This window comes from Myxine glutinosa, chromosome 1, assembly GCF_964187855.1.
Source record: "Myxine glutinosa chromosome 1, kmMyxGlut1.1, whole genome shotgun sequence".
Lineage (NCBI taxonomy): Eukaryota > Metazoa > Chordata > Myxini > Myxiniformes > Myxinidae > Myxine > Myxine glutinosa.
Window position 1 is genome coordinate 365985319 of NC_136261.1, and position 25946 is coordinate 366011264.

Below are 25946 nucleotides of genomic sequence, written 5' to 3' on the forward strand. Positions count from 1 at the left end.
TACCCACTTCTAATTTGGTTTGTGGGTGTATATAGGCATAAGTAAGAATGCTATTGAAAATTGGGTCGCCACGTCAAAATCCAAGATGGCCGCCTTGCGTCTTCCACTTTGTCAACTCATCACTTCACCGACGGGGGACCTAGGCATAACGCTCGTTTTATTTGAGGCCTAGCCTCGATAAGGACAATATAGACTGTGACTGGAGCTCTCAACATTAAAAAAAAAAAAAAAAAAAAAAAGGGTTGTGAAATATTTCTTTTTCCATTGTGTTCGGTTTCCATCACTCACCATCATCTGATTGTCTTCTCTTCTGACCTCTTCAGTACTATCGGACAGTAGATCCTCCACTTTGATCGACAGGATTTCAAATCCTTCCATCTTGTCACCACACTTCTTCACATGATCAGCTGCAAGACAGTTCGGAACATTCATGTGCACTGCACGGCTGCCTGGAAACTCGACCGAAAAGGGATCTGCAAATTCCAGTGCAAAAATTCCTCACTTGGGTGGTGGGGAAGGAGTCAGATAAACATACAAATTTGTATTTCATCAGCTTCATGATGATGTCTATCCAAAATAAGTTCTATTCAAAAAGGAAAACAAAACTCACAGTTCAGTTTCTTTTTTAGAATCACAAATTGATATCGATAGAAATAAATTTCACACCAAATTATTTCATAAACGAGATGCTTTTCCATTCAATGTTGTACCAATGCCTTTCTTAGACAGCAACATCCCTAAAAAACTGTTCTAGGGTAGAGTTGCAGGTAAAACTAGAACGGTATTCGGTAGAGCGCATACCCCCGCCAGGCTGAACAGTTTGTTTTGTATCCACTGATAGTCCAGCTCTCGATTTGGACCTGAAACAAAATCGAATTGGCTTGTTCTTGTCACCTAACCAACTCATCCCCCCAAGTTTAGTCAAAACTAGTCCATAACTTTTTAAAATATGTTATTTATCGCTTTTGGCCCAATCTCTCGATGGTGAAGAATCACTTAAAAAAGAAATAATTCTCATATCCGAATCCACATTCAGATCTTCACCAAAATCGAATTGGCTTGTTCTCGTCACCTAACCAACTCATCCCCCCAAGATTAGTCATAACTCGTCCATAACTTTTATAAATATCATGTTATTTATCGCTTTTGGCTCCGTATGTCAATGGTGAAAAAAAAAGAAAAAAAAAGTAATAATTCTCGTATCCGAATTCTTATTCAGATCTTCACCAAAATCGAATCGATAAGTCCTGGTCACACACACATGTCCACCAAGTTTCATCCAAATCTGTCCACAACCTTTTGAGATATCCTGCTATGCATCGTTTTGGGCCCGATCTCCCAATGGTGAAGAATCACTTTTAAAAAATTCTACTGGCTGGATCCGGATCTAGATTTTCACCAAAATCTAATAATTTTATTTCTAATAATTGGTAGGAAGTTTCAAAAAATCCTCATTAAAATTATGATTTGGAAATTAACTCGATACGAACCTGCCGCAAATCCAGAAGTGGACAGATGACGGCAATGAGCTGGTTTGATAATATCCCAATACAATCGTCATTTAAAACAGTATTTTGTTATCAATTTATGGTTGGAATGACGTTTGGAATTTAGTGAATACAATTACGATTTTTTATTCGTAATTGTATATCACCCAACTGTATGAAACTACGTCACATCCGTATTTAAATATTTGTTTATGTCACGAATGTTGGTAAAAGTTTATTTTTTATATTAATGCTATTTAATTTGTGATTTGAGTTATGCTGTTTGGAATGACAATAGAGAATGACAATAGACAATAGACAATAGAGTTCAAGTGAATGACGAAATGCCGTGACGGTTTCTACTCCCGAAGCGTGACATTTGCAGATCGCAATATGCAGATTTGCCATTGACTGGGTATGGAACCACTCAAACGGGTACGTTTTTTGTGGAAGTCCTTCACGAACCTGCTGTCCATGCTTGATGTTCGACTACAGGAGGCACAGGAATGTGGAATTTGTTGGTTCATCGTTTCCCATTCGCAGTTTTTTTTTTACCGAAGTCTTTCACAAACCTGCTGTCCATGTCTGACGTGCGACTGAGGGTGCTTCAGGAATGTGGAATTTATTGGTTTCATGCTTCAGCATTCACCGTTTGATATATATATATATATATATATATATATATATATATATATATATATATATATATATATATATATATATATACGTATATATATATATATACGTATATATATATATATACGTATATATATATATATACGTATATATATATATATATGTATATATATACATGTAAGTATGTATGTTTCGGATTTGGCACAAAGACAAGGGTGGTTCACGAAAGAAGGTGTTGAGAAAAAAATATGCACCAACCACAAACGAAAAATGCACACAGAGCGCAGAACTTAGAAGATGAACGGACAGGACAAGTCGACTCAGGTGTACATTCATTTGTTCATCATGAGACAGCGTGTCGCAGTGCATTCTAGGACTACAGATGCACGGGGTGACAACCCCATACTCAATTAAAATGCAATGAGATTGCAAATCATTAAGGATATTAAAGTTAGGAAGAAAAGCCAAGCAGACATCGCAAGAGATTTGGGACTCTCAAAAAGGTGTGGTGGGAATTGTGTGGGGCAACGGAGCCATGGTTATGGCAGCCGTTGGTGATGTACGTATACCCAGGACCTTTAAGTGAGGTTGATTCCTCATCCATGATGTCGATTAAACGTTACACATAGTGTGGGTAATATGTCCGCAGCGTATGATTACCATGGATGTATGCAGTTAGTGGGTCTGTGGGGATGCTCTAAAAAGAAAAACCGTTATCGTGAATACTTCGCTCCAAGGAATATAAACCAGCATTGCTTCGCAACTCATATAAAAATGAATAGTTTTGTTTTCAAACTTTTGCATAAAATTTTTTTATGATACTGACCTGTAAACTTAAACAAAGAGCTCATTCTTATCACTCATTCTTGATTTACTCGTTTTTTTTTAGCAGCTTCCAGAATGTAAGTACAATCCACTTCAAATATATTGTCACATTCATAGGTCTGCTAATGTGGACCTACTGCACTGAAGTAATATGCTTTGCGAATGGCCTAATCAAAGGGTGCATATGGCCGAAGACAGGGTTCTCAACCTAGTGCACCTCAAGGCCCACTTGAATATACTGTGTGTCAAAAAGGTCAGGGCCCACATCATAAATAATGATAAAAACTTAAAAACAGGGTGCTCTGAACTTAGTTATATGTAGCTGTCTGCTGCAATAGATTAAATAATCTATATAAATAAAACACAGTTTGTGTGTGTGTGTGTGTTACCTATAGACTCCTAAACGGAGAGGCTCACGAACTTGATTTTTGGCATAGACTTGGCCATTGGGCCTGGGAAGGACATGGCCTACCTAAAAATGACCTTCGATGAAGACATCCATATTTTTTATTCATATTTAACACAGCGCATTTCAGTGAGGAACATTATACACTGAATCTCAGCCCTTGCCAGAGCAGCTCGCTCTCCCCTTCCCTCCCCTCCCCTCCCCCTGTACTCCCCCTCCCATTCCACCCTCCTTCCCCCCTCCCCCTCGTCCCCTCCCCTTCCCCATCCTCCCCTCCCCTTCCCCCCTCCGACACCTTTCCCTCTTCCCCCCCATTCCCCCCACCCCTGCCCTTCCCCAACCCCTTCCTCCCCCTCCCCCCCCTCCGCTCCCCCTCCCCCGCCCGGCAACGCCGGGTTCTTCTGCTAGTATATAATAATAACCAATCAGATCAGGCCGAGGTGGGATGGGTGAGAGGCCGACTCGCAGAGTACCATTCAAAGTTAGTTTCAGTTTATTCCTGGTCTTTGATTTTGTGCCAGTCACAATTGAAAACCCTAAATCACACAGGTACACTACTGGTCAATAGTTTTGGAACACCTTAATTTTTCCAGTTTTTATTGAAATTTACACAGTTTAACGTCCAGTTAATAACCTTAAATGGTACAAAAGTAAGTCGTAAACTGCTTGAGGTAAAAAAAAAAAAGTTTAGGTTAGCAAAAACGGGAAAAGAATGTAAATTGCACAGATATATTGTGAAAAAAAAGGCCTTCTTCAGGGAACAAGTAATGGGTTAACAACTCACAGCTGTTCTGCAGCAATGTAAGTAAAGTAAGCCTTGAAAGTTGATGCAAATAATTCCTACAGGTGTCCCAACCTCTGCTGATTACTTGATTACAAACCCCTTGTCTGTATCAAAGCAGTATTAGAACAGACTGTTATTACACCCTCTGAAGCATTATTTGGACAATATTGCACTGCAGGGAGTAGTATATTGGAAACTGGAGGAAACTGACAGGAAGAGGTCTGGCAGACCCAAAGCCACAACAGAATCAGAAGACAAGTTTCTGAGAGTCAACAGCATGGGTGATCGGCGGCTCACAGGACAACAGCTTAAAACACAGCTTAACACTGGTCGAAGTAAGCAAGTCTCAGTTTCAACTGTGAAGAGAAGACTTCGAGCTGCAGGTTTGACAGGTCGAGTGGCAGTAAGAAAGCCATTGCTAAGATGGCAAAATAAGAAGAAGAGGCTTGCCTGGGCCATGAAGCACGGTGGAGTACTGAAGACTGGAAGAAGATCTTATGGACCGATGAATCAAAATTTGAAATCTTTGGTTCATCACGCAGGGTTTTTGTACGCCATCGAGTAGGCGAAAGGATGGTTCCTCAGTGTGTGACACCAACTGTCAAACATGGAGGAGGAAGCGTGGTGGTCTGGGGCTCTTTTGCTGGATCCAGAGTCGGCGACTTGCACAGAGTGACTGGCACCCTGAACCAAAAGGGCTACCACAGCATTTTGCAGGGCCATGCAATACCCTCTGGTATACGCCTAGTTGGTCAGGGGTTCATCCCACCGCAAGATAATGACCCTAAACATACCTCCAGGCTATGTCAAAACTACCTTCGAGGAAAAGAACAAGACGGTAGGCTTCAAATCATGGAATGGCCAGCACAGTCTCCAGAGTTAAACCCCATCGAGCTGTTTTGGGATGAACTGGACAGAAGGGTGAAAGCAAAGCAACCTACAAGTGCAACACATTTGTGGGAACTTCTGCAACAGTGTTGAGAAGAACTTCCCGAACAATATTTGATTTCCATTGTAGAAAGAATGCCACGAGTGTGTTCGGCGGTTATATCTGCAAAAGGTGGCTACTTTGCCGAGTCAAAAATTAAAATTAAATTCAGTTAAACAAAATGATTCTATGATTTCTTTTTTTTTATCTCCAATTGTTTATTTGTTTTATGCTTAATTTCAGAGTACATCGAGACATTAAATTGCATAAATTTCAATAAAAACTGGAAAAATTGAGGTGTTCTAAAACTTTTGACTGGTAAAGTATGTGGTGAGAAGGCAACAGGAACTTGATTGCCCACTCTGACTGAATTCCCTATCACTGTAAATCCAAACTTGATATATTTGGGATCATATTTTCTGAACATGCGTTTCACCACCTTTTTAGCAACTCCTGAAGTCTCGCCACAATCATCGGTTTTTCTTTTCAGGAAGTGGTCCATGTTTGCCAAAATAAAATACAGAAAAAGTAAAATACAGCAGCTAGCCTTTTTATGTGAAGACCAGACGCCTGAGACGTTCTCCGTACATCCTGGAAGTACATTCGATCAACCAAATACAGTCAATGGCGAAATTGCAAACACCGAATCCGCGGATGTCGGGTGGAAACCCTCACGTCATCCCCCAATTCTCCTTTAAAATCAACCTCTCCATATTTTCATTCCAAACAGCATCATTCTAATCACAAATTAATACAATAGCATTAATATAACTTTTTTGCATGAGGTAAATTTTATGAACACTCATGAGGAAAACAAATAACCTGCCTTCTCAAGTTGGTATGATCTTCGCGGACCACGAGGTTGCGCCTTGCGACCCACCGGTTGAGAATCTCTGGCCGAAGATACTCGATGACATAGTCCATACTAAATTCTTACCACAATCTAGCTATGGACCCCCCCCGCCCCCTCACCCACCTTCAACGTACCAGCATCAAGCCAATATTGATTATGTCTGCATGAAGGATGCACCCACACAATTATCTGCATGCCCCACTCGTACATTGATAAAAAAGTGCCCTATGTTCGGCATGAGAAACTGACATTTTGAGCAGAATAAATAATCCCACATTTAATAAATAAATAAATGGCGTATTGCGAGAAATATTCCTTTCTCGGTTTCATTCAGTTTCCATCACTTACCATCCTCCGGGTCTCTTGCTTCCTCTTCAGGGCCATCGGACTGCAGATCCTCCACTTTGATCTCCAGGATTTCAAATTCTTCTGTCTTGTCACAGTTCTTTCCACAATCAACTGAAGGAAGCAGTTTAGAACCTTCATGTAGAACTACAAAGCTGCCTGGAAACACAGATCTCAGAGTTGACAGAAATGGATTTCGTGAATTCCAATACAAATATTTGTCACGTGGAAGTTAGGGAGTAGGGGCGGGGGGGGGGGGGGGGGGGGGGATATATATATATTATATACTGTACTATACATAGTTACGGTTTTTAGAACCTTCACTTTGTAAATTTTGGTAAATGTTCCCTTATAAATAATCCCCTGTAAATATCCCCATTATTTGGCTCATATTAAAGATCGCACCCGAGTTAGTCCATGTACAACACGTAGAACACCATAGGACCTCTCTGTAGTTATCTCATTATTATGTATTTTAGTTAAGGATCTGTTCCCAAATAGTTGAATCTACGTTGCATTCATCAAATAAGATAGGCCCCTTTAATTGTCCCCAATCATCTCTCTCTCTTCAAAGTGCGGTAGCAGTATGGCAGCGTTCGCTGCCCTTTGTTTTGGTTTGTTTGCTGGCCCCAAGCCGCCATTATGCACGCGGTAATCTGGAGGAAAAAGGGGAGGAGTGGGTTCGAGCGCCAGGAACAAGGCGTGGCCTGTCAATGTCTCCTCAAGAGGTGGAGCCAGCGAGCCCTCGCCGGCCAACAAGGGCCGAGGTGAGCCCACCGGTAGGCGTGTCCGAGGAGCCGGCGGCTGGATACAGGAACGCCCAATAAAAGCGGCTGGGAGGGACTGCTTCGGGAGATGAGTGCGAAGGTCCGAGATACGAGGTGCCAGATGAGATACAGCTGAATCGTAAGGCAGGAGAGTGGGTCCGTTGACGACGACAATACCGCAATATTTTTGCATTGTCCGACCGCGTGAAACCGATACGTGCAGCTGCCGCCGGGTTTCGCCTCAAGCCCGGAGCGTGGATCGGAGCGCGACCTGGAGCGGACCTCGACGCTGTGCCATCTGCCCGGACCTTCCTGCCCTGCCATCTGCTTGGACCTTCTCCCCCTTCCAGCCATTCCTTCCTGCCATTCCCTATTCGTGTAAGTCTGTTTGTTCTGTCTGGGCGTATGGTAATATAAGACTGTTTTGAGGCTGCCCTGTGTATCTGCTTCTTCCTCTCCTTGTACATTTCCTTCTTTTGTTTCCTCTTGTAGATAGTAAATAAACCTGTGTTATTTCTTACCCTTTTGGTTTCTTCTTCCCCCGATCGCTTTAGTCCTTTCCCGATTGAGTACCTGTGGCATGATTCGGCCAACCGCTATAATCGGGTTTAGTCTCTTGTTAACGGCCCGAGTCGCAGCTCGCTTCGCTCGGCGCATCCATTCACGCTGCGGCCCGGGTGGGAGTATCTCCTCGCTTACGGCCGGTGGTGGTAATTAGGTAGTAGGACAGATTGGGCTTACAACCCCACTCACCACCGACCGGAAGTGACGTCATACTTCCAGGACCGACGGACGGCCAGCTTAACAGGACAAGGGGATTAACCCCCCCTTGCTAACGGGAGTGCCGTCCCCCAGATCCGTAACAATTGGTGTCAGGAGTGGGATTGGACCCAAACCAAATTTTAACCCATCTTAAAGATTTGGTCAAAATTACGAGCGGCCGAAATTTATTATTTAATATCCAAATTATAATCGTGCCATGGATGGTCAAGGCGGTTGGATGCCGGTGGGGCAAATAGAAGAGGGGGTAGAGTCGACCCAGGACCCCAGGGAGGAGATGGGGGAGATAGAGGAGGAGGTTGGAGAAGGTGTAACAGTGGGGGTTGCAGGCGCACAAGATGGCGGCACCTCGCACGTGGTCGCGGCAGCACAAGATGGCGGTGCCTCGCACATGGCCGCGGCAGCCGAGCCCTCGGCATCAGTAGACTGGGGCCTATTGGTGATGCAGATGAGGGCCTTCATGGTCAAGACAGGCGAAGACTTGAAGAGGAACAGTGAGCAATTTGGAAGCCAAATTGGGGGATTGGGAAGCCAAATTGGGGGATTAAGGAAAGAGATGGGAGAAATGAGGGCTGATAGAGAGGGAATGGAAAATAGACTGGGAAAGAAATTGAGAAACCGCATAAAAGAATGTGGGGAGAGCATTGACCGCATGGCAGGTGGGAAAGACACAAGGGTATGCGACGAGGTAACGCGGCTAGAGGAGCGCGGGAAAAGCCAGTTGGAGCAAGGCGCAGGTAACTGGACGGGTATGGAGATCGCGACCCGGGGTATGGGGAAGCCGGCGACCGCCGAGGTAGAAAAGGAAATTTTATTAGAGCCAGCGGTCGCCGAGGGAAAAGAAGATAAAGGAAAAGAATTAATTCAAATTGGCAAAGAAACCGAACCAGTAGTGGAAATTGGAATTGGAGAGACCGCAGACGTAGAAAAGCACTCGTGGCAGGAAGGAATGGAAATTGCCCAAAGTCTGTGCTCGCATCCTGATGTCGTGCTGCATAATCCTTGTAAAGATTTGCAGGTGGTGTTGGAGCGAGGAGGAAGAAGCGCCCAGGTGAGTAAGGTGGTATATGGTGCAAAAAGATTTTGCAGGAGAGTGTTTTCCGCGAAAAGAATTTTCGCGCACTTGGGATCAAGGCGTGACCCGGGCGCTCGTAAAAGGTCCGTGGTGCGCATTATGGATGGCAATGGCGCGCATGTGAGGAAAAGGTGTGCGAAGGTGAACGGCGCGCGTGTACGAATGGCGTCGGAGTGTATATGTGATGAGAGTGATACGGAGAGAGATGGATGAGGAGCGGGTGCGAGGAGGCACACCTGAGTTGGTTGTGGCGTGTGTGCGGGAGGGCACATCGGAGCGCGTGAGTGGGTACGTGCAGGAGTGCACACCCGTGGTGAGTGGTACGGAGTACGTACCGGGAGAGTGTGCGCCAAGGTGTGTTATGGAGTGTGCGAATGGTGGAATGGATGCGCAAGAATGTGCGCGAGTAGAATGCATGGGCTGTATGAGCAAAGAACGGAACGAGTGGTGTGAGCATGTATGGGGAGCATCGACGTTAAACGGGACAGCGTTCAGACCGACGCGAGCCTTCGGTCCGTGCCGGGCTTTGTGTATTGCGGGAACTGGCGGGGATCGGTGTCGCGTCGCTCCTGTTCGAAGCGTCGTGCACGATTCGGGCCGGGCCCCGCCCTGCACGGTCGAGTCCGCGCTTTGCCGGGCATGGCGACCGGCCCGGTTCGAGGGAAGGTAGGAGGGGTCGGAATGGCGCCCCCTTGTTGTGGCGGCGTTCCACCCGGGCAAGGCTGGGCCATCGCGCTTGGGAGCGCAAAGCCCCGCGCAGGGATGGTGCTTTGAACCTTGGCCCAACCAAACCTCCTCCCCTGAACCGAATGCCCGACGGACCCAACTGCAGTAGAACAAACCACCCGAATTCATTGCTCAGCTTTGCGAAGCCGAGCTTTAATGATGCGACGACGCACGAGGAGGCTCTGAGTGAAGTGGACTGTGATGGCGATAGTGATAGTGTAATTGTTTGGAATTGGTAGGGAATTGGCTTGGAATTACTAGCGATTCGAAATTGGGATAATAGTGATGGGTGGAAATTGATACCCAGTGTCGGGGGGTGGTATCTTTACCATCCTTCGACAGGGAACATAAGCATTAGTTTATAGGGTGGCTGTGCAAACTAGCCCGGGAGGGTTAGGATAAAATGATAGGGATTTAGAGATGACTTTAGGAGACGTGAGATTTAAGTAGTGACATTGTACAGGTCGTAGGGGACGTAGGTAGATTAGCTGGTTGATAACGACGGGGGAGTGCTTAGTATAAGGGAAGACGGGGGGCACGAGTTTCAGAAGGGAGTAGTCAGATTAGATGATGCAGTGTATGATTGAGTAATTGTGAAAGTGTATGATTGGCATTGTATTGAAGTGAATGGTCCTGGGAGGAAAGGAGGGTGCAAGTGCCACCAGGTGTGTGTGGGCACAGGTGTGCAAGTGAAGCACAGGTGTATGGAGAATGGTTGGATGAAATGAATGGTCTGGAGTAAATGGAGTATGGAATGGATGGTGTGGAGTGAGTAGTGTGGAATACGTGGAGTGAAGGGTTTTTTTTTTTTTTTTTTTTTGTATATACAAGATCGAGGCTCGTGAAAGAGCAAACATTAATCACACAAAAAGACAAACCGACACACAAAACACAAAAAACAAGGGGAGCGGCAGACAAGATGGGGAGAGAGGGGGGAGGACACAAAAGAGAGGGGGAAGAAGGGGAACGACACAAACACAACATTTGAGAGCAGGGACATCGGGAGGACTTGGGGGGAGGTGGGAGAGGATTAAAACATATGAACACTGCAAGGACTCTGGGGTGAATTACCGGGGGTAGAAAAGATCAAGGTTTTCGATGGGGGAAGATAAGAGATGGTGGTGAACAGCTGTTTTAAAGACCTGGAGGGAGGAGTGGGATTGAAGGGAGTGGGGGAGTTTGTTCCAGAGGCGGGAGAAAAGGGGAATGAAAGAGTGAAGGTGAGCAGAGAGCCTAGACTTTGGCAGTTTAACCATAAGAGGGTTGCAGGCAGATCTTGTGCGACCTGAAGGAATATTGGGGGGACAGAGCACAGAGAGAGCTGGGGGAGCAAGGCCGGAGAGGAGTCGGTAGAAGACAGAAAGACCACCTACCTGCCTGCGGTGAGTGAGTGAAAGGCCCTCAGAGATAGCTTCATCACGGGAGATTCCAATGATTCTGAAAGCTTTGGATTCAACAGCGTGAAGCCGAGCCAGGTGTGAGGCAGGAGCACCAGCCCAGAGGGGGGAACAGTATTCCATTGAGCTGCGGATGAAAGCCTTGTATGTGGTGAGGAGCTCAGGTGTGCCAAGGAAGGACTTCGCATGACGGAGGATGCCCAGTCGGCGACTGGCTTTGGAGGCCAGCTTGGAAATGTGGTTTTCCCAAGAAAGATCATGGCAGATAGTGAGACCCAAAAGCTTGAGCGACAGAACTTCTTGGAGAGGATTGTTGAGAAAGTAGATGGGAGGGTTGTCCAGTCGGTCCTTTCGGAGAGACATTGTAAGAATGTGAGATTTGTCAGGATTGAAAGACATGTTCCACTTGTTTGACCAGTCTGTGATTTTGTCCAGGTCTGCAGAGAGTGAGGAGGCTGCAGACTGCCGATCTGAGGGATGAGGAATGGAGCGACAGAGAGTAGAGTCGTCAGCAAAGAGATAGAGAGGATTTTCAAGAGAGTCAGAGAGATCATTGATGAAGACCAGAAAAAGCACAGGGCCCAGAACACTACCTTGGGGAACTCCAGCCTGAACAGGAAGAGGAGATGAGAGAAACCCATTCAGGGCCACACGTTGACTACGACCAGAGAGGAAGTCCGCTAGCCATGCGTGGAGATTTCCATGGATACCAAAGGAGGAGAGTTTGGAGAGCAGAGCAGGGTGCCAGACCGTATCGAAGGCACGTGAAATGTCAAGGGAGACAGCTCTAATTTCCTGTTTGGCGTTGAGGACCTCCATCCATTGTTGAGAAAGCAGAAGCAGCATGTCCAGAGTAGAGTGACCAGGTCTGAAACCAAATTGATGATCAGAGATCAAGCCATTGGAGAAGAGGAAAGATTTAATATCTGAAGCAATGATGGATTCCATGACTTTGCTGATAATTGGGAGAAGGCTGATTGGTCTGTAGTTGCTGGGATCTGTTTTTGCACCTTTTTTGTGCAAAGCGGTGATGTTGGCTGATTTCCAAGCAGATGGCAGATGACCTTGAGCAAAAGAGAGGGTGAAGAGAACAGAAAGAGGGAGTGAAAGAGCAGAAGAACATGATTTTAGGACCCGTGGGCTGATGCCGTCAGGACCAGTTGCAGAATCAGAGTCGAGGGTTGACAGAAACTTTTCCACCTTGTCAGGAGGAAAGGACACAGAGTCCAGGAGCAGCTGGGTACGACTGGGTACGGTGGGTACAGAGAGGGATGGGTTTGGGACACAAGATTTAGAGGCAAACACAGAGTTGAGGCATTCAGCTTTTTCACGTGCGGAGTCAGCTGTTAAGCCGTTTGAGGTGAGGGAGGGGATGGAGGGGGAACAAACACGTGGGGTCCTAAAAACACGTGGTTTGGTTGGTGCGAAAGGAGTGGATGGGGAAGATGGACCCCTTCACGAGTACCCGGGGAGGGTAGTTTAAAAGTAGGTAGAAGGTGTAGGTAAATTGTGGTTGGATATTGGCATCTGTGGTGTGGGTAGTTGCACAGGAGTGTTGTGATTGGTGCATGAGTAAAGTGGAATGGCTGGGCGTGTGGCCTGTTGGTGAGAAAGATTAAATGGGCACTCCGCCACTGTTCGTCTGTCGGCCAGGTGAGGCCGCAGGTAGGCTCTGGGAGCAGTAGAGTTGCTCAATGGGGCCCGAGGATCCGGAGGACGGACCCGGGTAGCCCGACGCCAGAGAGGGCGGTAGGGGGTGAGAGCGCCAGAGGGCCTTCCCCAGATAAGTTAGGGTAAGGAGCAGGTAAGCTCAGAGACAACTGCAGTGGCGGAGGTGTGCAGGTGAGCGGACCTGCTGGGAGCGCCACACGACCCAGCCCGGAAATTGTGCGAGGGCACAGGGTGAAGAATCGGGGGAGTGAGACCCCAAATTGGTGAGCACCACAGTTTGGTCAATGGGAGTTCGGTTCTTAGAACCACATAGTGTAAGATGGCCAATGGTTTGGCAGGGAAAGACCCCGGGTAGAGTAAGTGTGTTAAAGTCATTTAGAGTATAGTTAGGTTTGGAATCTCTTCGCACCATCTACATCCACTCACCAAGGTGAGATAGACTCCACACCATGATGTTGTATTCGTAAATGTTTGGTTGGATTGGAAGACGCATCATGACGTAAGTGTGACATTGTGCTGTAATTCCATCTCTTCCTCCTTAGGAGGGATTGATGAGGAATTGGAATTGGGGGCAAATTTGGATTAGAGGGATTGGTAACCAATTTGGATTAGGGGAGACATGGGGAAGACGAGACAGTAGTGACGAATTTGTAAATGTGTAGAATTTTGTAAATACGGGGTAAGGGCAAGGGTAGGGTAGGTGACGTACAGTAGGGACGAACTTTCTCCGCTCGCTCCCATGCGCACCTCACCTTGCATTACCTTGTATTAATATGTACCCTTGCGACCTTGCCCCGATGCTTGTTGTGTCCTTCCTTCCCCACTCACGGCTTGTTCTTTTGGGTCCGGGGGGAGTGCGCAGGTAGCCGCAGCTGTGTGCCCGAACCGCCGCTGCCTGCCTGGACCGGACACCACTTTATGGACCACACGTTTTGTGGCCGCCCACCTTATGGACCACGGTTCTGTGGCCAAGCACCACACTGATGGACCCCACGTGTTGGGGCCTGCCCCCTCTGCTGGGACCAGCCAGGATGGCCAGAGAAAGTGTTCGCTTGCGGACCTTGGTGAGGTGGCACTAAGCCATGCAGGTGGACCACCTTTAGTTGGCCCCTGCTGGCCACAATTTTTAAAAAAGCGGACGCGTTTTGTGCCCTTTTTATTACCACCAAATAGGCCGCAAGTAAAGAAGAGGAAAGATCAAGGAAGAAACATCAAGAAACATCGGGCCAGCAGAGCAGGAGAAACATGAACAAGGTCATCAGTTTGTTTTTATTGTGATGACTGTGGTGCTTTATTGTACTTATTGGTGCTTTGGTGCTCTTTTTGGTGAATTGTAATGCTCTTGTGCTCGGGGGTGCACTGCAATATCAATTGTGCATCCCCGGGCATTTTGGTATGGTGTATCAGTACAGTGCAGTGCATGCTCCTTCCTCTTTCAAAACATCTTTTTGTCTCCCAAAAGACAGGTCCTGGGTTTGCAGTGTACATAATTAGTGTCTTGTAAATAATGCTCCCCACTGGCTTTATGTGTAGTTTGGAAATAATTCCGTGATTCGGTTATCCTGTGGGCGTGAATCTGTTAGGTAGGATGCAACGTAGCAGGCGGGACATACTTAATTGTTTTAAAACTGTCGCACTCAGGGTAAGGTTAATAGTAGAGGGTTACTACACCTAAGTGTCACATCAAGGTAAATTTTTCGGGCCGGGACGTCCCGTGAGGAAGTGAGGGTGCTGTGTCACGGTTTTTAGAACCTTCACTTTGTAAATTTTGGTAAATGTTCCCTTATAAATAATCCCCTGTAAATATCCCCATTATTTGGCTAATATTAAAGATCGCACCCTAGTTAGTCCATGTAAAACACGTAGAACACCATAGGACCTCTCTGTAGTTATCTCATTATTATGCGTTTTAGTTAAGGATCTGTTCCCAATAGTTGAATCTACGTTGCATGAATCAAATAAGATAGGCCCCTTCAATTGTCCCCAATCTCTCTCTCTTCAAAGTGCAGTAGCTGCCATGTTCGCTGCCCTTTGTTTTGGTTTGTTTGCTGGCCCCAAGCCACCATTACGCACGCGGTAATCTGGAGGAAAAAGGGGAGGAGTGGGTTCGAGCACCAGGAACGAGGCGTGGCCTGTCAATGTCTCCTCAAGAGGTGGAGCCAGCGAGCCCTCGCCGGCCAACCAGGGCCGAGGTGAGCTGACCGGTAGGCGTGTCCGAGGAGCCGGCGGCTGGATACAGGAACGCCCAATAAAAGCGGCTGGGAGGGACTGCTTCGGGAAATGAGTGTGAAGGTCCGAGATATGAGGTACCAGATGAGATACAGCTGAATCGTAAGGCAGGAGAGTGGGTCCGTTGACGACGACAATACCGGAATATTTTCGCATTGTCCGACCGCGTGAAACCGATACGTGCAGCTGCCGCCGGGTTTCGCCTCAAGCCCGGAGCGTGCATCGGAGCGCGACCTGGAGCGGACCTCGACGCTGTGCCATCTGCCCGGACCTTCCTGCCCTGCCATCTGCTTGGACCTTCTCCCCCTTCCAGCCATTCCTTCCTGCCATTCCCTATTCGTGTAAGTCTGTTTGTTCTGTCTGGGCGTATGGTAATATAAGACTGTTTTAAGGCTGCCCTGTGTATCTGCTTCTTCCTCTCCTTGTATATTCCCTTCTTTCGTTTCCTCTTGTAGATAGTAAATAAACCTGTGTTATTTCTTACCCTTTTGGCTTCTTCTTCCCCCGATTGCTTTAGTCCTTTCCCGATTGAGTACCTGTGGCACGATTCGGCCAACCGCTATAATCGGGTTTAGTCTCTTGTTAATGGCCCGAGTCACAGCTCGCTTCGCTCGGCGCATCCATTCACGCTGCGGCCCGGGTGGGAGTATCTCCTCGCTTACGGCCGGTGGTGGTAATTAGGTAGTAGGACGGATTGGGCTTACAACCCTACTCACCACCGACCGGAAGTGACGTCATACTTCCAGGACCGGCGGACGGCCAGCTTAACAGGACAAGGGGATTAACCCCCCCTTGCTAACGGGAGTGCCGTCCCCCGGATCCGTAACAATATCATATGCAACACCTGGCAAAGGGCGGATGAGCTCCCGTTTGGAGCCAACGGCCACCCAGTAAGGAGACGATGTCTCCTAAAAAACATCCATCCGGTTTGGACCTGTTTGAGTCACACCAAAGACTTGAAAAATGGTACGTGCTGCTTTTTTTCTTTTTCTTGAAAAAGATAGAGCATGGCCAATCCCCATTGGTTGGCATCCATAGGGAGGAGGGAAAAAAAACTCCTGGGGTAATGCCCCGCTGAATACGGTGAGAAAGGCAGTGCCATTGTTGCGATTTCGCTGGTGCCCAAAGTAACCCAGGAAGTGACGGCAGTGACGGCACTTTCCCCAAGCTCAGTGGCTGTGTTAAGTGTTTGTCTCGTTGGTTGTTGTCTCCGTATGTGGGTTTCAGAAGGTGGAACAGAGTCCTCTCAGGTCTCAAAGTATCCACCTCCATGTGTGTGTGTGTATGTGTGTGTGTGTATGTGTGTGTGTGCCTGTATATGTATGTATGTGTGTGTAACTTGCTCTTGGCTGCTATCTCCACACGTGGGTGGGTCTTAGGAGATGGAACGGAGACCTACCAGGTCTCAAAGTATCCACCTCCGGTGTGTGTGTGTGTGTGTGTGTGTGTGTGTGTGTGTGTGTGTGTGTGTACATATTGTTGCGGATCTCTGCGCCGGCGTTTTCCCCTTACCAAGGGGTTATTAGTCCCCTTGTCTTTGACTAGCCGACGGGACCCGGGACCTATGACGTCACTCCTGGACAGCGCGAAGTAGGGTCGTAGGACTAATCACTAATACCTAAGTACTCGCGCCGCCCAGAAACGAGGAAATAAGCCCAGCCCGAATCACCGGTGTTGGTGGATACGCCGAGCGGTAGCGAATCTGTGACCCGAGCCGTTATCAAGGACTAAACCCGATCCAAGCGGTTCTTAATCGTGCCACGCTTACCCAATGGAGGAAATCACGGAAAAGGTCGAATTTGGAAGAAAGGAATAACAAGGATTATTTACATTTTGTACAATAAGAAGAAGAAGAATACACAGTGCAGCCTGAAGTACAGTCTTAACTTATCCCAAGAGAAACGGGCCCGTCACACTCAGACACACTCACACGGGGTTGCAGAAGAACAGGTTGATGGTCCAGGGATGGCGTCCAGGCAGCTCGCTCTCCGGTCCCCAACTCGCACCGCGAAGTAGAAGAACACAGCGACCAGGAGCTCTCCACGCGTCGTTTGGCGCGCACGGGATTATCACAGGGCGAACGGTAGGGCTGACTTTGGCGGTTACACTTGCGGCTCAGCCGTGTACATAATAAACGGACAGTTCAATACGCGCTGCTCAATGCGCTTCTCAATCAATGCCTCAAAACTGTCATGTGCACGCCGGTTCTCTCAGTGCTGTTCTCACACGAGTGCTCCGGATCAGTTCTCTCAATACCAGTTCGCTCGGTCCTAATACAGTTCTTCGTAAGCGCCTCTCCCTTCTCATCTCAGGTGGGAGCCTCGCGCCAAGGGTTTTATTGCCATGCCCTTGGAACGCTCTCGAACTCACCAGACTTTTCTTGCCACGCCCTATCACCCCAGGCCCACCGAGCTCTGGTTGGCTGTTGCCCTTACCGTCACCGCCTCTGACGCGCTGCTTGACACGGGCCACACCTCGACCCTCGCGCTCCTCCCCCTTTTCAGGCCTACCTCGTGGTTACCCGACTAGTTTGAGCGAGCAAAAGGCAGCTAATGCTGCTGGCAGCCAAAGCACCACACACGGAGGGATCAGCCAAAATGGGGCGCGGGATCGAGTTTGCCCATGATGGAAATTGGAGGGTGGCCGCAAAATGAAAAGGGACCTAAGCTTATTTCTTTACACAACGCAGATGCCACTAGGGAAATGGCCTACTCTTACACATACTATGACATAACTAATTCTAATGGGCCTACGTGTTGCTTGTGGACTAACTATGGGGGGCAAACCTTTAACCTTTAATGATGTTATATGTACAATCTCAAAACCTCAACAATATTTAAAACTAGAACGGGCACTCGGTAGAGCGCATACCTTCGCCGCAGCTACTGTTCTGTACTTGGCATGGGAGTGTAGGGAACAGAACAACAAAAATACGATTTTGACCTTTTCGTGACCTTGACCTTTGACCCGATTGCTCCCAAAATCTAATCAAATGTGTCCCGTATAATAACCAATCATCCCACCAAATTTCATGCAATTCGGTTGAATACTTTTTGAGTTATGCGATTAACATACACACACACACACAGACATACAAATAAATACACGATCAAAACATAACCTTCCGCTTTTGCGAAGGTAACAAGTCAAGTGAATCCACTTGGATTCCGCCCAGGTTGGCACATGGAAATTATGATGTAGCATAATTATCATCTCGGGTCAAGATTTGAAATTATGCCATGGTTTTTGTAAAATTGCTACGAGTATTCACATTATGTACTTTCACCAAAACATACATCATCATAGAAACATACATAGAATTTGGGTCCTCTGGGTCATTTGGGTCATTTGGGTCTTCTGGGTCATTTGGGTCATTTGGGTCCTCTGGGTCATTTGGGTCCTCTGGGTCATTTGGGTCCTCTGGGTCATTTGGGTCCTCTGGGTCATTTGGGTCCTCTGGGTCATTTGGGTCCTCTGGGTCATTTGGGTCCTCTGGGTCATTTGGGTCCTCTGGGTCATTTGGGTCCTCTGGGTCATTTGGGTCCTCTGGGTCATTTGGGTCCTCTGGGTCATTTGGGTCCTCTGGGTCCTCTGGGTCATTTGGGTCCTCTGGGTCATTTGGGTCCTCTGGGTCATTTGGGTCCTCTGGGTCATTTGGGTCCTCTGGGTCATTTGGGTCCTCTGGGTCATTTGGGTCCTCTGGGTCATTTGGGTCCTCTGGGTCATTTGGGTCCTCTGGGTCATTTGGGTCCTCTGGGTCATTTGGGTCCTCTGGGTCATTTGGGTCCTCTGGGTCATTTGGGTCCTCTGGGTCATTTGGGTCCTCTGGGTCATTTGGGTCCTCTGGGTCATTTGGGTCCTCTGGGTCATTTGGGTCCTCTGGGTCATTTGGGTCCTCTGGGTCATTTGGGTCATTTGGGTCCTCTGGGTCATTTGGGTCCTCTGGGTCATTTGGGTCCTATATTCCTATCCTATAACATATATATCTCCTATAACCTATCCTATAAATATAGATTTGATGACGTCATGTTTACACATCTGAGCGCCAGAAACTGTCTACACATCTGAGCGACAGAAACTAGCTTCACTTTTGAGCCACAGAAATGAGCGACAGAAAATTCCCAGGCAAACGCTATAACGCACCAGGTTTACAACCTGTGCGTTAATAAAATAAAAATACTAATCCCATCACCTTTAAAGCTAATGTTACGCCACCTTTCTAATCTAGTGCTTCTCCCTATGACATTCATCTCGTTGGTATGTCCATGTATGTGCTCCATTAGCTCCATTATGAACCTTAGCCCATGTAAAAGGAAAAAAAAATTAAAGCAATACCCTCACCCAAGAGGTATTATTACATGAAGCTGCATGATTACGTTCAAATAAATGCTGAACTGTAGTATTGTATGGTATTTTTGCCTGCGACATGTCGCAGGTCTACAAGAGCTTAGCGTTGCTGTGGTTGTTGGGGTTCTTGTTGGAAGTATATTTTTAAAACGTCCACCCACATGGTCGGACGGCTGCCGAACCACACCCACATCTGTCACGTGACTTCACCCACCACAGCACTGAGACAAAATGACGGTAATCAAGTGTTACATAATTATGTCTTGCCTTACGTTACGCAAAAAAAAAAAAAAAAAAAATTATATTGCTAACTACACTGTCCTGGCCATCATGTGTAGTTTAAAATAGCGTTACATAATTTTTGAACGGACGAATATTGGGATTAAGCAATCCGTGTGATGGAAGAACCTTTCTAACTCACGGTGTTTAATTCTAAAAGGTAATTCCAAAGGGTAATTATCAAGGGTAATTTTTACGGGTTCTAAAGGGTAATTCTAAAAGGTGTCGTTCATTTCTAGGCTTTGCCTACATCATATTAAAAGTGCCAAATTGAACCGCTTCCTTCAGACACAGGTGCAATTTTTGTCTTCTTTCTCAGAAACGCCTGCCCGTAAAGAAGATTCCTGCAAATCTATTATTGTTGTTCAAAAGAATAGGAAAGTTGTCAAAGAGGAAAAGCCAGTAAAACTAAACAATGAAAACTTACGGTCCGTTGTTGAGTAATTTGCTGGCAAGGCAGCACAGTAAGAGTGGTCTGGCAAGAAGGCTCTTTTCTTCACAAATGTCTGTGTTGTAATGTTATCGGAACATTCCTGAAGAGACGTCCTTGGCTTGAGAGATTTACGGAAAACAAAAATAGGTGGTGCAGCTTGGCAGTCCAGCTTCCGTTTCCCATCTACGCGCTGGCTCTCATCCTGCTGTTTGTCAAAATAGTTCGACAGACAGATTAAATATAAAACAGATCATTGTCAAACATCAGAGCATATGAACAGTATTCCTTGTAAATCTATATTTCCCCCGAACATCAAGGTCCTTACAGCCCCATGTATGTCCAAGGAGGGGTATAAATGTACACTTTTAAAGCCCAATATACACTATAAATCAAATGATATGCTGGAACAATTCAGTTTAAAAGGATTCAGAAAACTTACTATTATCACCAACATCAACACTCTACTCATCAAAGCAAATATTACTCAAAAACGAACTCATTAGAAGTTATCAGTGGGGGAGATTGGAGGGTGCAGGAGAGTGGGAAGATGGGAGGGTGCGGTACGGTGGTGAGATGGGAGGGTGCGGTACGGTGGTGAGATGGGAGGGTGTGGGGAGATGGAGAGATGGGAGGGTGTGGGACAGTGGTGAGATGGGAGGGTGCGGGACGGTGGGGGAGATGGGACAGTGCAGGGAAGGTGATCACGTGTGTTATTCTAACTGTCCGTTTGTTTGTCTGTATGTCAATCGTCTACAAGTCACAATTTCAAACCGATCTTCACGAAACTTCACCAAATGGTGAAGGTATTGTTACGTATTGGTATTGTTACGTACGTACTTCACCATAAACGTATTGTTACGTTTATGGGGAAGGCAGGGAGAGAAGGCGGGGTTAGAGATTACCTTTGACAAGATAGAACTGTATATAGTAGTATGGTATGTGTGCAAGTAGGAAGCCAATCTCAATGTAAGAAGTGGGACACGTCAGCTTAAGGATTGTCTGTTTGAATGTGCACCATACGGAGGATGGTGCTTTGTCATAAATAGTGTTATGTCTGGCGGGGTAGTGATATGTAGAGCAGATAGAGCTGAGTAGGTAACATGCTTCAAGGTGTCGCGGTAAGGAAAAAACTACCTGTAATAAGTTCTTCATGTGCAGGCGTTTTGTCGGGTAAGGAGTGTGATGCAATCGTCATCCAAGTTACGACACGGATGTTGTTCGCCTCATGGCCGCTACGCGACCCTTTCGCGGTTCCTATATATATATATCAGCGCGGACAGGAGATGTACATCCATAATCGAAATGTAACTCTCTCTCGCTACTCTGGGCTTCCCTAGAAAGGTAACGACTCTGCTATAAATATCACAAGCTCGCTTATAGTTATACTACCTGTACGCACCTGTATGCAACCGTTGCTACTCATGTGATGCTGATTTAATGCCTGTTGCTTGAATGTATCCTTTTAGGAATGCCTTTGGATCTAAATGATATTAAAGCCTACCTAGAGGTCCAGTCGTGTCAGAGTTCGATTTTCACGACATTTAATATCATTTAGATCTTTGAGATCGCCGGATGATGATCGTGGTACTGCCTCGCGGAGCCGACCCTCAAGCGGAGGGATCTGCGTCGGAGTTGCTCCTTGGCTCAACGCGCGGCAGATTAGCTTTGCGGCTCACGAGACAGAGCCCACCGCTCCGTGTTACAGTCCAACTTTCTCCTGACATCGCTCGGAATCAACCCACGCTCCCGCTCTGCTCGCTGCGGCGCTACGGAGAAGAACGCCCGGCGGAGGACCCGTCGAGCTAGCTCCAGCGACGGAGCTCCGACTCCTCTCGCCACCGGTCTGCCTCACGAGGGCCGGATACGATGGGGACCTCGCATGCCTTCTGCGGGACCGCGTCGTCAAAACGCAGGCTGCTCTCCTGTAGGCCCGAAAGCCGGAGCAGGCATGACGGACTCCGGCACAGCACCTGCTGAAGGAGGCCACTGGGAAATGACCTGGGCCGCAACCCCCTGTCGGAACAACGGACCCGCTTGGAGCCGAAGGTATGAACCTCGCCTCGGTTACTCGAAACGCTAACGGCTCCGTCCGAGAGAACCATCCCGCTTCCGGAGCTCCCCCGCAGCCGCTGCTGCCCGGCCACGGCCTACCCGGTATGCAAAACGTTACTCGTGTGGACATCGGCCGCATCCTCGCTCCGAATGCCGGCCCGAGAGGCGACGTGTCACCTGTGCTCCACTAAGGCCCTTTTGCGAAAGGTCTGCAGAAAGGCCGCTCGGGGCACGCATTCCGCTGATCGTGATTCCGTGACGAGCGGAGATCAGCGGAACATAGAGCTCACGACCGGCTCCACTCCGACAACTCGCTACTCTGTGGCCCCTCTCCTCCGCGTGAATCACGCACTGCTCGTCGGAATCACGCCGCGTCTCTCTCACGACCGGCTCCACTCCGACCACTCGCTACTCTGTGGCCCATCTCCGCCGTGCGAATCACGCACTGCTCGTCGGAATCACGCCGCGTCTCTCTCACGACCGGCTCTACTCCGACCACTCGCTACTCTGTGGCCCATCTCCGCCGTGCGGATCGCGCACTGCTCGTCGGACTCACGCCGGCACGACCGGCTCACTCCGACCACTCGTTACTCGGTGGAACCACCACCTCCTCCACGCGAATCGGGGCCTCCATTCTGCTTCTGAGCACCTCCTCGCCGCACGTTGCTCCCACACTCGGCGTGGCCCACGACGATCTGCGTGGCCCTCGATTCCGTTCGTTGCTCGGAATCACCTCCTACTCGCCACACGTGGCACCCATCGCGGCCCTCTCTGCGTTGCCGGCGATTCCTCGCTGCTCGTCGGATCCCCTCTTACACGCGAATCACGCGCCGCACCGTCGCTGGATGGAATCCCTACTATGCACGACGCACCCGTTGCGCGTGCCGCATCTTCGCTGGATTCCTCTCGCCGGCCCCACTGAGTAGGGGATCGCCCGGAAACGCCTCAATGGAGGCTCGCTTGGGCCCTGGCGAGGACTCGTCGCAGCACGGATGAGTTTCTATGGACGTCGAGCGGGACCTTCATAGCCTTTCACGACACACGGGCATATGCTTCTAATGGTTGATCGTATACCTGGCTACCATGTGTATTCTATAAGTGATCGTCCTTTGTTTTACTTGATTTGGTGTTCCCGATCTTCAAACGGCGTATTCGTTAACCACCTGCGACCATTGTAAAAATGCTGTGCATGGAATGTATGTGGACCGTATGCTTTCATTTTCTTTTTCACACCCCGCGTTTCACCCAATTAATTTAATTTGATAAGCTGTTGGATTGCGTTTATGTGGTGTAGAGCAGGCCTGACGGACCGAAAGGCCCCTCTTCATCCTTCATGCTCAATGCACCTCCAAATGAGATGCTACTTCAGGGCGTTGTATGTGTTCGCTCCTTAGACCCGACAGCCAGGCAGGCGGGGCGCTGCTTCGGGTCGTGCGGTCTGTCGCTGCCGGGCGTGCTCGCCAACTCGACTCGGCCTGCTCGCCCCTCGGCTCGGCGGGCTCGCCCGTTCTGGATCAACGGGCCGAGACGCGGCTTTCGGTTTCCCTCGTACGCGGTGCGCCCTAGATGTTGCTTTCGCCGTCGGCCGGGTTCGTGTGCCGTGTGCCGATCTCGGGCTCGCTCGGGTGCTGCTGCGCGCGAGACGTTGGATTTCGGTGCTGCTTTGCTCCGTCTGGGGAGGCCGCTCGGCTGGAGCTCGCCGTCAAACCCGCCCGACCTACTTGTTGACGTCATCGACTGTATCACGCGTTCGCTTTACAGCATCTTTGACGCGTTCGCTTCGCGGCGTCATTAGCGTAATGGCGTGCTTCCCGCGATCTCATCGGGGATTCGTTTGCCTTACCGTGTACCTTGGTGACTGCGTACCCATTGTCCTTTACGTAACGACGTGAACAACGTAACGCGGCGCTCCCTCAGGGTCGCGCGCCAGCACCGTTTAGGGTGTACACGGTGACCTCGTGACATTGAGCGTCGCGCCCGACTCCCTTGACCGCATGCTCGTCCTTGACTCTGGGCTCGTTGTTATCGAACAGAGCTCTTGCCTCGTACATTTCGAGACTGCGAGACGCCTCGTCTGATTCCAATCTCCCCTCTGCCCCAGTCCGACTGTGACTCATCCTGACCCAGACTGTGAAGGCCGTCTGTCTTCGGTATGCAGCGCGCTGCAGCCACCTCCTTAACAGTTGTTTTGTCTCGTGTTTTGTCTACCTCGATGTTCTTGCGGTTTGTGGATAGTATGTCCAAGGGATATGTCCATGTTGCTAATCTGCCGCGCTTCCTTGAGGTCGCGCTGGTGGATAGTCTTCTGGGTACACCGTGACCCATGGCCCCTGCGACCCTTCCTCGACATGACCCCTCCCTGAGATCGGGCCACCTCGGGAAGTTCTTGTTGCTCGCTCCGGGAGCCGTCCGGTATTCTTGTTGACTTCGGTATGTTGACCATAGATGGTCGATCCGAGCCATTCCATGTGTTACCATGGATGCCTTTGTGTCTTTGAGCGTGACTTTGAGTCCATGGATGGTCGATCCTAGCCATTCCATGTGATGAATGGATGGACGATCCGAGCCATTCCATGTGTTGAATGGATGGATTGGTCGGACATCCGTGGATGGACAGCCCATCCGGGGAGACCTTGCGTCCGTGGATGGTCGATCCGAGCCATTCCGCGGTCCGGCTGGATCCGTGCCATGCAACGATGGCGTTAACTGGATGGATCCGGGATGGCCAATCCATCCGGGACATCTAGCATGACAATCATGACAATCATGACAATCAATCTTAACGATCCGGGACGACGCTGGGACAAATATGGTTTGTCCAGCCGGGGCTCTCTCGGTCTGCCGATCTTCTCCGATCCTCCGCGCGCTGTGCTGCTGGACAAGCTTGCCATATGCATCCCGGAGGACCTGCGCGTTTCGCTGGAGAGGCGCGTCGTAAATGCCGGTCGTCCAGGCAGCCTTCAGAGGCCGCTCGTGTCTCGTGCGATCGCTGCCAACGGTAGATTCGCGTGCCGCTACATGAGCTTGTACTGCGTATGTACCCTTGGGAGCCAAGGCAGGTACAGACCTACTATAATGGTCTTCCTGTAGTGGCCTCCTGTTATGTAATCTTACTTACTATTGAGGTTTACTGATTTACTGTTGAGGTTTACTGATTTACACATCTTCCGCTTCGACACCTCTTCCTGAAATGTGTTGCCCTGCGACGAATAGACATGACTTACTGAATTACACATCTTCCACACCGACACATCAGCCTGAAATGCGTTGCTTTGCGTCGTATGGACAGCCGCTCTTCGTCATGGCACACCTTATGAGCTGCGAATCGCAAAGGGTACACTTATCTACTCAGACTACCCCACTGGAAGACTACTGCTACCCACGGGCTCAACGTCTTCTCCCTGGGATGACCACTGCTTGCTCGGTCCGATATCTTCTTGACTGGGACTTCCTCCTCGACACATCTATAGCTGGGGATTGATTGCTAACCAGGCTAACAGGCTGAAACGCAGTAGCCCTGCCATCGGGATTGATGGCCCCTTGGACGTTCGACCGGCCGTGACATCTTTCAAATGTATTTCGTTCTTTGCATTCCTACGTGTTCCTCTGTATGTGTCTGCTGTTCTTCACCGCCGAGTTAGGATCTAAGCGCGGGGAGAATGTGATGCAATCGTCATCCAAGTTACGACACGGATGTTGTTCGCCTCATGGCCGCTACGCGACCCTTTCGCGGTTCCTATATATATATATCAGCGCGGACAGGAGATGTACATCCATAATCGAAATGTAACTCTCTCTCGCTACTCTGGGCTTCCCTAGAAAGGTAACGACTCTGCTATAAATATCACAAGCTCGCTTATAGTTATACTACCTGTACGCACCTGTATGCAACCGTTGCTACTCATGTGATGCTGATTTAATGCCTG

At 48.6% G+C, this 25946-nt stretch overlaps 1 protein-coding gene across 17 annotated transcripts in view; it reads right to left on the reverse strand.

Annotated features, from left to right (window-relative positions):
• Positions 1-25946, reverse strand: part of LOC137416224 (uncharacterized) — a 178136-nt gene that overhangs the window by 15508 nt on the left and 136682 nt on the right. For 8 of the 17 annotated variants that reach the window (XM_068101752.2, XM_078770044.1, XM_078770041.1 and 5 more), the window contains 3 exons: positions 19963-20173; positions 6268-6423; positions 289-407 (listed from right to left, as the gene is read on the reverse strand). In XM_068101752.2, coding sequence (XP_067957853.2) covers positions 289-407; positions 6268-6423; positions 19963-20173 — 486 coding nt within the window. The remainder of the gene's footprint in view (positions 1-288; positions 408-6267; positions 6424-19962; positions 20174-25946) is intronic. The other 9 variants (XM_078770045.1, XM_078770043.1, XM_078770040.1 and 6 more) reach the window with 3 other exon arrangements.